Source organism: Oreochromis aureus, linkage group 13, assembly GCF_013358895.1.
Source record: "Oreochromis aureus strain Israel breed Guangdong linkage group 13, ZZ_aureus, whole genome shotgun sequence".
Classification (NCBI taxonomy): domain Eukaryota; kingdom Metazoa; phylum Chordata; class Actinopteri; order Cichliformes; family Cichlidae; genus Oreochromis; species Oreochromis aureus.
In genome coordinates, this window is record NC_052954.1 from 25,737,039 (window position 1) to 25,748,191 (window position 11,153).

Consider the following 11,153-nt stretch of genomic DNA (forward strand, 5'->3'; position numbering starts at 1 on the left):
ATCACACAACCCTTCAAATTTAACTCGTGTCTCTGTGTTGGGCCCCGACCCTCAGTTTTTTGGGTTTTTTAGTTATAAAAGTCAAATCTCAAACAGTGAGGTTTAACCTCTCTTCTCAGTTAGCGGGTGTTATTAAATGAAGAAAAACCTTCCTAAAATCCCCCCTGAAGAATTCTGGTTAGTTACTTTGCAGGAACAGTAATGTTGAACTTTGTGGTTTCCTCTTTGTTTACTGCCGTGAGCTCTTTCTAGAACATTTTTTTCACCACCTCATAAATCTTGCTCAATTATTTTGGACCCGTAGGTGGCCACACTAAGAAAAACAATCCTGCAGTGACATTTCCATCGAAATTAAAACAGTTTAGGTGCAAAGAATGATGTCATGAATGGTTTCCTCATACCTGCAGGTGAGGGCTGCAGGTTTTCTGTCCTCACAGTTTGGGCTCGCCTGTTGTTGCAAGCCTAAATCAGACTGGATGGCTACTATGGAAACCAGCAACCTGCCTGTGCTGCAGAGAAGCTCTGGTTACCGCTGTTTTGTGCTACACCAATTAAAAAGGTGGAAAATGGCAGAATCTTCCTGCTGTTTTGCTATTTCACTGTCCTGCACACACTGATAGAAAGACAGGAGCAACCATAGCACATTATCTTCTTATATTATTGCCAGTTACACTTTAACCCCTCATGTAGCATCTGGAGGCATTATGCACACAAAATCAAAGTGTTTATGCTCACCATGTGTACGTCACTGACGATAAACCCTCATTGGGGTGGGAACATGAGCCTGATGGCTCCATTTAAGGGCAAATGATTTCCGAGTCAGTGTTTGCTTTTCTTTTTTTTAATTTGGTCACAACTTACTCCAGTCTTTCCTTAAAAGGATATAATAATCAGGTCACCTGCTGGCTTTTCCACCTCTCTGGTGATATAATTATGAATTATTACATAAAAGCAATAACTGTTATCAGACAACAGTGTAATACTGCGTGTGTGCAGATTGGTTGTGTTCTCACTGACAGTCAGTATCTTCTTTAGTGCTGATTCTATCAATTACCTGAAACACAGATTTATGTAGAACACTAACTAAATTAGCATTTCATACTATTGTTTGTGACACCCTTCTTTAAACCCTCATTGTGTAAAAGAATTTTAACAAAAGTGTTTATACTATACAGTGAATTATTTCTTATATCCATGGCCAATACAGAATGTGTTATGCATTGTCTGCTTTATTGCTTGGAAATGCTGAATGAGGTCTTAAAGTAAACTACACATAAATTTGCCTCAGATCTGTGTTTCCATTTAAGGGCATGTAATTTGAGTTTGTGTTTGGGTCACACCTTCCTTCATTCAGTCTGTCCTTAAAAGGTTCTTCCTACAGATACGTATTGGTTCTGTCAATATTACTGATATGTGATGGCAATAACCACTGTTAGACAACAGTGTTGTGCTGCATCTGAGGAGATTGCCTGAGTTTTCATGAGGGCCAATAATCCAGAGTCTCTGGAGAGCCTTAGATTTGTGGCAATAGCAGGAATCATAAAGCATATCTTATCACAAAACTACAGAGCAGTAGATAAAATAATAAGGCTCATTACCTACAAACACAATACCTTAAAAGGATCTGTGAATAAAACAAAAGCATTTCCTTTAGATAAAAAAAAAAATATTCCTCCCACTCTTATAAAACTTCAAAGGGTCAAAAAGGCTTTACAGTCACAACAAATTAAAAATGGGTTCAATTGTTTGTTAAAGTTACATAATTTTGCCCTAAATGCCCCAGATAATCTATATAATTTCTCAGTTCCTCATGGAATACACTTGTGCAGCTCATTCAGTTAAAGAGCTTTTGTAACCAGTGGGGAGGCTGAACTTAAAAGTGTATTTTGTTGTTAAGCTCTTAATTAAGGACGCACAGATAAAACGTGGCTTTTGAAGAGGATTTTATCCAAAGAAAGCTACATCGAAAGGAAGAATTCCAGTCACAATTTCAGCCGAACCCAAAACATCTGCGAACAGAGGGAGTGAAAACGGTCTTTTGGGAACACTTCAAGGGGGCTTCTCAGTTGACATCAAGCAACTCAGTAATAATAAGCCATAATAAACAAAAACAGAGCTTCTTTGGACAAATTAACAGTTTTAGATTGTTATACTATAAACAGTCTTTGCATGTCACTTCACACATTAACTCGACCAGTTCTTGGTGATTCTCAGATGACTCAGGTGATCTGTGATGCGTTTGTGTTCAGGAAAATTCGCAAAGTTGGCCTCCTTGATCTTGAGCCAGTTCTGGGCTCTGCGTTCTGCTGCATGCCCGTGCTCCTGTTCCTGGGTCATGTATGGCCGGCTGATCCAGTACTCGTTCTCAGCTTCGCGCTCCAGTTGCTTCAGTGTGTTGCGTTTCATTTGCCAAGTAATCTGTCGAGGCCGTCGATACTTTCCGATCCACTGCTTTCCAGGAATACCTTTTCGCAGAAGGGTGAGGGTGAGGAACATGATGGCAAATTATTTCTGTGAAAGACGAAAACAGCTGAAATTAGGGACTGCTGTGGAGACAATTCATGACAGCAAAAGGGCTTTGGTGAAAATATAGCGGGGCTTCAGAGACATTCAAAATAACCAAAAGACAAAGTGATTACAAACTTGAACATTTTAAATGAAAATGATTTCTTTAAGAAAGGGCTAAAAATAAAAAGTACACTGAGGGAAAGCTGCCATTAAATCCAATGAAGGTTGGGACAGACTGGAAATTGCTTGACAAACCAGTTTTCTAAGACTTTTGCATTTTCAAGTTTTGTTAAAAAAAAAAAAAAAAAAAAAGCATACAATAAACAATTCCCATAATGCTAACTACATACTGCTATGAATCCAACTGTACACTGAGAAAAACTTCACTATTTCACCAATAAAACTTTATTTTAGGGGAACTACTTCTACTACTTAATACATTCACCCAATCATATACCTTCCTACAAGCACCATTGTCTGTGCCTAAGCACTTTAATCTAACAGTCATACTCAGTATGCGTCAGGAGCAATTAAGGGTTCAGTATCTTGCCCAAGGATCCTTTGGCATGCAGAATAGAGACAGAGATTAAGCCACCAGCCTTCCGATTGGTAGGCAACCCACTCTACCTCCTGAGCCACAGCCCATAAAAAAAAAAAGAAAAAGAAAAAAATACTGCAAATGATGAAACATAAAATGACCAGATTCAAGCCATTATGTTTCATGCTGCATTCAGATTTTCTTTTAAAAAGGCCAAACAGGAAGAACAGAGTAGCTACCTAGACTTGGGAATGTTTACACTGGACTCCAACATATTTGGAGCTGGTAACCTTGCACCAACTCACCTTTTTTATATAACTGCAATCATTTTTCCATCTGGGAGATATCTTTGATGTTTAGGTTATACTTCAACAGAGTAATATAGTAAGGATTATTAGGTGGAAAATAATTATTAGGAGTATAGTGGACATAAAACTTCCTAAGAGTCTAACCACGCCATTATAACTACGGAGTTATTTAAAAAAAAAAAAAAAAAAAAAATATGCACACTATGAATATCCTATACTAATCCTCTTGCTAATTAAAATAAATCTAACATCTGTATTATTCCTTTTACCCACCATTCACTATAAATATAAATATTGCAATGACATCATTACAGTAAATTCTTTGGGTCATGTTAATTGTGCAGTGATACTCGGATATAAAATATCATATTACATATGACATAATAGGAAACAACTAGGGTTATAATGCAAAATGAGGAGTCTGGTGATGTGCGTGAATAGAGTGGCATGGGACAAATTTATAGCAAAACCTGCATTTGACCCCTAAATTATCTGCTTTGTGAACCAATATCAACGTTAATTATACTACCAAACATTTAGAAAAGGTAAGTTATTATCCAATGGTTTTACTGAGGTCAGATTAAGCTGTATGTGATTCATCAACTAAAAACAACCTTGACGCCCCAGAAGTAAATGCCCTTTACACAGAAACCGTTATAAAAAGAAAAAAATCATAAAATGTATTACGAGTCTAACCTTTTTGTTATAAAGGTGGGAAAAATATTTAAAAATATGGAACAAGCAAACACCTCAGCGTGGTTTAAATGAAAAGCTCTAAATGGAAGCTCTAAACGAAAGCTAATGTCAGCCGTGCTTCACGTTGCAGAACAAGGACAGTTTAAAAACGGATCATTTCAGAGTCACAGCAGGCACAAAATGGGAAACCACGCATCTAATCTTTAACTTACCTTCTGACTGCGGTAAAAGCAGCTGAAACTCTGACCAGAAGACAGGATCACTCAATTTGATTAAAACACAAAGAAAAAAAAAGAAAAAAAACAAGCCGCATAACTAGCATCCGAAGCTAACTTCCCGGGTCATTGTTTGTATTTCCGGGCAAACTATGGGGCCTGAAAAGGCCCAAAAGTCTTCCGAAAACGCGTTTTTAAAAAAGGCGTAAAACTATTTTTAAACGTATAATTAGGAATTAATTAGAGAAAAGTACCAAACTGTAACATTTCAATTGTTTATCAGGTCGTGTCATTGCGAATTTACGCATCTGAGCGTTAAAAAAGTAGCAGTTTTTGCGCCAAACTGCTACTTTATTTAAGTTGTTTGTTTATTGTGAATTTAAATGCTTCAATTCGAATAAACTTTATTTTCTGATCACATTTTTGTTTGATATCCTGGAAAACCCGCTGAGTCAGAGGTGTTGACTGAAGATAACTGACCCACCACTGACCTCTTTTTTTTTCTTTTTTCTTTTTTTTTACAGCCTGATAATTTGTCAGTCTCCTCCCATCATGGAGTGGCTTTAAGATCAGGCTCCCAGCTCGTTTCGTCAGTTCCCCCTCCAGCGCTTTCAGGAAGAAAGTCTAAAATGTTTTTCACATTATTTTCACCAACCACCTGGACGTTGCTGGCGCTCGTGTTTACCCTGCTTTTGCTGTGAGTATTCTGCGAAGGCAACAACTGGGTGTCAAGCTTTGTTATTAGTTAGTGATAGTTATTTGTTTATAATAACTGTCATATCGATCTCAGTTTCTCTCCTTTTTTTGTAACACAGGTATGGAATATGGCCATATCGGTTTTTCAAAAAGCTGGGGATACCTGGACCATCGCCTCTCCCTTTTGTTGGAACAGCACTTGGCTTTAAAAAGGTAACAAAACCAAACACCAACATAGCAATACACCTCACCTTACAGCCAAAAGAGCTGACTGATGACTGAGAATGAGTGCCTGTCTTCTCTATTTAATTTGAATGCATACATCCTATTCTAAAACACAGTTTCCTGCATCTTCTTGTAGGGAATTCTTGCTTTTGACCAAGAGTGCCAGGCGAAGTATGGGGACGTCTGGGGGTGAGTTGTTGCTTCATGTGAAAGATGTTTTCAACTCAAGTACTCAAGTACACTTAGCTGCACTTGCGTGCCTTTTAAATAAGTTGTACGTGACTATGATTGGGAGTATTTCCTGTTTTTATGAAGGTGTTCCTCCTTTGGACCTGAAATTGTTAAAAAAAAAAAAAAGTGCAGATCTCTTTTGGTTCAAGCATAAATCCAAAATGTTAACTCAAATGACTAGACGCCTCCTTTTTGCAGGTTGTACGATGCAAGAACACCGGTTTTAATGGTGGCTGACCCTGAGATTGTTAAAACTGTCACTGTGAAGGAGTGCTACACTGCGTTTACCAACCGCAGGGTAAGAGACCCTTTCTATCACATAGCAAAGTGAAACCTACGCAAATATCTAGTTCAATGAAAAGGTGACACTGTCAGGTTTCTATAAAGCTACGTCACATATCAGACTCAAAGAAACCATTGAGAATTCAAGTAACATAACAAGGGTTTAATGGCAGTGATGCAAATAAACTTGCAAAAGTCCCTTTGCAGGTTTATTTACATGAATGTGTTTATTTAGCCGTCATTCAGTAGCAGGAATAGTTTGATTACCTGACAACCTGCCTGCTTTTGCCTGGGATGGGTACTAATGAAACATGGGAAATGTTTTTTGTTTTGTTTTTTCAAATTTGTCATTTGTACACACCTATGCATATATTAAAAAACAGCATTACAGACAGAACAGACAGGCTTGTTATTCTAGTTTGTAAAGACATTACACTTGCATTACATTATCTGAGCAAACTTCATAAGTTGATGTGGGACATGGAGATGCTGGAGGAAGCTAAATTTAAGCTTTAAGTGTAATTTAATTTTCACAGGATGCTGGTTTTATGAATGGACCTCTGGATGATGCAGTTTCAGTAGTCAAAGATGAAAGGTGGAAAAGAATTCGGAGCACCGTGTCCCCATGCTTCACCAGTGGAAGACTGAAACAGGTTGATATTATGTATCAGTTATGTTGTGATTCCAATTTTGTTAATCTGTCCAAAGGAAATTCTCCCTTATGTCTTATGAAAAATTCTGTCTTTCTCGTCCAACATCGTTAGTTACATCCATCTCTATAGTATCTACATCATTTCTTTCTCTGTAAACATACTGACATGCATTCCAAACAAAACATAAATAATATAATTCTCTGTCTCCTTTTTTAAGGTTTATCCCCTCGTTGCTCGCTATGCAGACCGACTCGTTGCCAAACTTGAGGAAACAAATTTGGATGAACCCATCAATGTCAAAAAGTATGTTGTTAATCTTTAATATGCCAGCGTAATGCATTGTTCATCCTATAGTAAATAATGCACTGACTTGTCTTTTCCAACTCTCATAGGTTTGTGGCTCCTTACAGTTTAGACGCTGTGACCAGTGCTTCTTTCAGCGTGGAGACAGACTCCATAAACAATCCAAATGATCCTGTGAATGTGCAGGTCCAGAAGGTCCTTAACTTCAAATTTTGGCCTCTACTTTTCCTAAGTATGACTGCCTTTTGACCCTTATTCAAACTCCATTTGCTCATATAGTATTGCTAGGCTTTTAAATTTTGTTCAACTGCTCTTTTGTCTCTTTTCAGTGGTTTTTCCCTTTGGTAAACATCTGCTAGATCTCCTGAAGATTGAAATCATGCCCAAGGACAGCATTGACTTTTTCTACAACATCATTAAGAGATTTAAAACCCAGCATCATGAAGACGAATCTGTAAGAATTAAATTTGTAAAAGAAATTCAACATTTCACAAAATCAAATGCTTTCTATTTTGTTACATTATATTTAAAGATTAATGTCTGTGAAGCGCAGCAATCAAGCTCATTATATTAGCTTGAAAACAGGAAATGAGCTACTTTAGCCACAAATTTTTGTTCTGGTTCGTCTTATTTTGTATAAAAAACAAAACTAAAGATGACAAATGTATTTTTTTTTTCATAGGTTTAATTTCCTGACTATTTCTTAGCTGAAAACTGTGTCCATCTTTTACATACAGTCTACCCATACTGCAGATATAATTTGCAATTTTCTTCTGCTGTTGTCTTTCAGTCACCCATGTTTGAGTCAATAGACTTTGAGCATATTTGCATTTGTTGCTGACACTGAATGTTGTCTTTTTAATCAAGGCCCGAGCAGACTTCCTGCAGGTGCTAATTCAGAGTGAGATCCCAGAAAAGGAGTATAAGAATGATGAAGAACAGCCAAGTAAAGGTATGTTTTTACCAGAGAGGTAATCCATAAACAGGGATATTATATCCCTATAACATCCCTGCAAATATTTAGAGACAGCCAGGCTAGCCGTGTACTAAACTGTACACGAGAACCACTAATAACATGTACTGAGTATCAAAAATGTACACCAGGAAGGTTGAACTTTAAATCAGTATTTAACCAATACCAGTCAGTTATTACATTAGGACTACACTAGCTTTGAATATGATTCTGAAAATGACACTGACAAGGATTTCTCTTTTTGATAGGTTTGACTGAACATGAGATCCTTTCCCAGGCCTTGGTCTTCATCTTGGGCGGCTATGAGACCACCAGTACCACTCTTACTTACATGCTTTATAATCTGGCCACCAACCCTGATGCGTTGCAGACCTTACACAAAGAAATTGACGCTAACCTGAAGAAAGATGTACAGTAATTCATCACATAATTTGTCTTTGTTACAGTAGCGGACAGTCTTATCACATTTTCCTTTTTTGTGATTGTGTCTTTTCATATTTTTCCTAGGCACCCATGTCTTATGAGGAGCTGACAGACCTGCAATACCTGGACCATGTCATACTCGAGTCGTTGCGTTTGATTCCCACTGGCCCTCGGCTCGACAGGACATGCAAAAAAACTGTGCAGGTGCATGGCCTCACCATCCCTGAGGGAACCGTAATTGGGATTCCTGTGTGGTTGTTGCACAAAGACCCACGCTACTGGAACTCACCTGAGCTTTTCAGACCAGAGAGGTAAATCTGCAGTCTTATCAAGAACCAATCTTGGTTAAATCTTGGATACTAATTTTAAAGAAAGGGTGCTTTACAAGGTTTATTTTTATAGACTAAGCCACTCATATCACTTTGTCTTTGTAAACCTTACAAACAAACCTGACATAGATGCTGAAATACAGTTGGGTTTTCTGACAAGAAGCGACTCAGAGACATCTACACAATCATCACAACAAGACAAAGCAAGGCTGTATTGAAATTAGTTATAGATTTATTTTAAATACATTTATAAAAAGATTCAATTTCTTTTCATCTTTTTTAGATTTCTCTGTATTTGCATAATTCCTTCTATTTAAATATATACAAATTCTAGTTCCCATCAGTTTATTCTTAATATTTCAAGTAATGAAGTGATGACATTTTTGAAAATTTAATGAAAATCAAAAACTTGAATCTCTCATTTGTAACACTCAGGCTCTCTTAATTGGCTAGTTTGCAACAGTCCCTTTGGCAGCAGCTGTGCACACATGGATTTTGGGCCATTCATCCCATTTATCCTGACAGATCCTCTCGAGCAGACTTCATGAAAAGCTTTAGGTCCCTTTACTTTAAGTCAAGGATAGCCAGAGACTTATCGAGTGGTGTCTTAAGACTGTGTTAAAGCTTCATGAGGATGTGATTTAGGAGAGGCCGAATCTTATCTGATCATAGACACCCAAAAACTTTCTGTAGTCCAGGGGCCACACTGTGCTGTAGAGGGTTAACAGCAGAGATGGGCAGTAACGCGTTACTGTAATCCGATTACTTTTTTCAAGTAACGAGTAAAGTAAGGGATTACTATTGCAAAAAAGGTAATTAGATTACTGTTACTTTCCCGTAAACACGCTGCGTTACTAAAACCGTGATTTTTTTTTGCGAGAGTGTCTCATGACAGTGACGTAAGCGAGTGCGACATTCGTGGCAACAGCTGTGTGCAGATCAACAATGGATAATATATCGAGTGCGGGAGAGAGTATGACCGTGCAGCGTTTAAAGCGTGGAAGTACTGACCTTACTTTGAGTTTGATTCCGTAAAAAGTGACAAAAACATTAGCGTCCGCTGTTCACTGCGTGCGAAGAAAACTTCTTTTTACAGCGAAAAAACCCCTTAACTTCCGAGCAAGCACCGAGTACGCTACCACGGAATGAGAAATTCACAGACAAACTCGCGGATTCTTCCACTGACCGCTGTGGCACACCTGTACCAGCGCAAACATCCGCCTGCTATACAGGTGAAAATAGAGCAACAGGACTGCTGAGTCTTTGATTTTATTTATTTTCTGCTGTGTTTCACTTGCATTTATTTGAAAGAGGCAGAGCCTTTTCCTTTTACGTAGTAACTCCATGATTTTAAAGGTTTGTTTGATCTGTATCTGCAGGTTCAGTAAAGACAGCGGGGAGGAGGTGAACCCATACGCGTACATGCCATTTGGACTCGGCCCTCGTAACTGCGTTGGGATGCGCTACGCCATCCTCGTTATGAAGATGATTATTGTCCGTCTCTTGCAGAAGTACACTTTGGAAACATGCAAAGAGACCATGGTAAGAGCAACACTCCTCCACATTCAGACTGTCATGGTACTCTGCTGTCCTGTCCCTGATGTTACATCCATTTCTTTTCTCTTTTTTAGATTCCACTTCAGTTTGACTGGAAGTTTCAGCCAGTTCAGCCTGTAACACTCAAGTTTGTTCCCAGAAATAAGTAGTCTAAGAGGGAACGTCTCCAAATCCCATCAAACATGTTTATGATTTTGCTTTAATGTGAGGGAACTGCTGCCAGGATGACATTGACCGTGTAATTTCTTTTTTCAGCTGCTGTGTTGATGAATCAAATGTATTTTAATTCACTTTTTATTGTGTTGAATGTTTAATCGGACTTTTCTGTGTTCAAAAAACACGTCTACCTTTGCTATTTCTCCTTTTATGGTTAATTGCATGAATTTTTTGATGACATTCTTGGACTTGTGACTTCTGAAAAGTGCAAACATCCATATTATCTTTTGACACTTCTGCTTTATGGGTCGCATTTCTTCCTTGTTTAGTAGAAATTGATGTCTGTTCATGTATGAGCTTCATGATGCAATAAATACAGTTACAACTAGAAATTCAGAGACTTCAGAGTCTTGTCAAAGTGTGTCTTGAAACTGTCAGGGCCATGAAATAAGCTGCTGGCAGTGAACACACATGCCCTGATGTATTTAGCCTTATTATTGGTGGTATCTGTCTCCACCTAGCTTCAACAGCTGGCGACCAGCTTCGACCGATAATTTGTTTTAAACATTGACAGCTGTCCACTGCTGATTATATCAAAAGGAAATCTTACAGTATGTCCTCAAATCCAAACACTTGAATTATAAATTTATACTTGATGTACTGAATCTTTTTTTTTTTTTTTTTTTTTACCAAATCCAGAGTTCCAGAACAAAATCCTAAACTTGAACTTCAGTGCTTGGGTTGGCAATTTGAATACATTATATTAGCAAGTTCCACATGCTCTTCTTGTGAGCTCTGGTTGAAACAAACCTGTTACACACAGACAATAATTAAGTTGTTTCATAGCACGGCAATTTTTTTAACAGGACTTTATAAATTTATGAGTCCATGAGTACAAGAGTTGTATCTCTTGTAACTTGCAAGACTATGAATAAGCATGTTTCCCGTAATGTAGTGCTATTGTTTTACATCTTGAATAAGTCCTCTGCTTCCAGACAGAAGGAATCATTAGTTATATTTATGGAATTAAATCAATCATAAACATTTAATTAATTTATCC

General features: G+C 37.8%; 2 protein-coding genes across 3 annotated transcripts; one reads left to right on the forward strand and one right to left on the reverse strand.

Annotated features, from left to right (window-relative positions):
• Nucleotides 1–825: 825 nt before the first annotated feature.
• Nucleotides 826–4,446, reverse strand: mrpl57 (mitochondrial ribosomal protein L57). Its single transcript, XM_031746763.2, has 2 exons — nt 4,263–4,446; nt 826–2,511 (listed from the first exon to the last, which is right to left on the reverse strand). The coding sequence occupies exon 2, from the start codon at nt 2,494–2,496 to the stop codon at nt 2,185–2,187; it is 312 nt and encodes a 103-aa protein (XP_031602623.1). The 5' UTR covers nt 2,497–2,511; nt 4,263–4,446; the 3' UTR covers nt 826–2,184.
• LOC116325740 (cytochrome P450 3A30-like) lies at nt 3,759–10,491 on the forward strand. 2 transcript variants are annotated; one of them, XM_039622195.1, is made up of 14 exons: nt 3,759–3,899; nt 4,790–4,962; nt 5,081–5,174; nt 5,323–5,375; nt 5,616–5,715; nt 6,236–6,352; nt 6,570–6,655; nt 6,745–6,887; nt 6,985–7,109; nt 7,523–7,607; nt 7,877–8,037; nt 8,136–8,362; nt 9,760–9,922; nt 10,012–10,491. In XM_039622195.1, exons 2-14 carry the CDS (start codon nt 4,895–4,897, stop codon nt 10,084–10,086), a joined length of 1,497 nt encoding a protein of 498 aa, XP_039478129.1. In that variant the 5' UTR covers nt 3,759–3,899; nt 4,790–4,894; the 3' UTR covers nt 10,087–10,491. The 2 variants fall into 2 exon arrangements, with proteins under 2 accessions (XP_039478129.1, XP_039478130.1); XM_039622196.1 differs by lacking the exon at nt 3,759–3,899 and having other exon boundaries at nt 4,765–4,962.
• Nucleotides 10,492–11,153: the final 662 nt, after the last annotated feature.

What these genes read in the sequence shown, in the direction of transcription:
- mrpl57 (XM_031746763.2), bottom strand. Translation starts at nt 2,496, where the DNA reads ATGTTCCTCACCCTCACCCTTCTGCGAAAAGGTATTCCTGGAAAGCAG.
- LOC116325740 (XM_039622195.1), top strand. Translation starts at nt 4,895, where the DNA reads ATGTTTTTCACATTATTTTCACCAACCACCTGGACGTTGCTGGCGCTC. An exon ending in CTGCGTTTACCAACCGCAGG is followed by an intron (nt 5,716 to 6,235) that starts GTAAGAGACCCT and finishes TAATTTTCACAG; the next exon opens with GATGCTGGTTTTATGAATGG. An exon ending in TGAAGAACAGCCAAGTAAAG is followed by an intron (nt 7,608 to 7,876) that starts GTATGTTTTTAC and finishes TCTTTTTGATAG; the next exon opens with GTTTGACTGAACATGAGATC.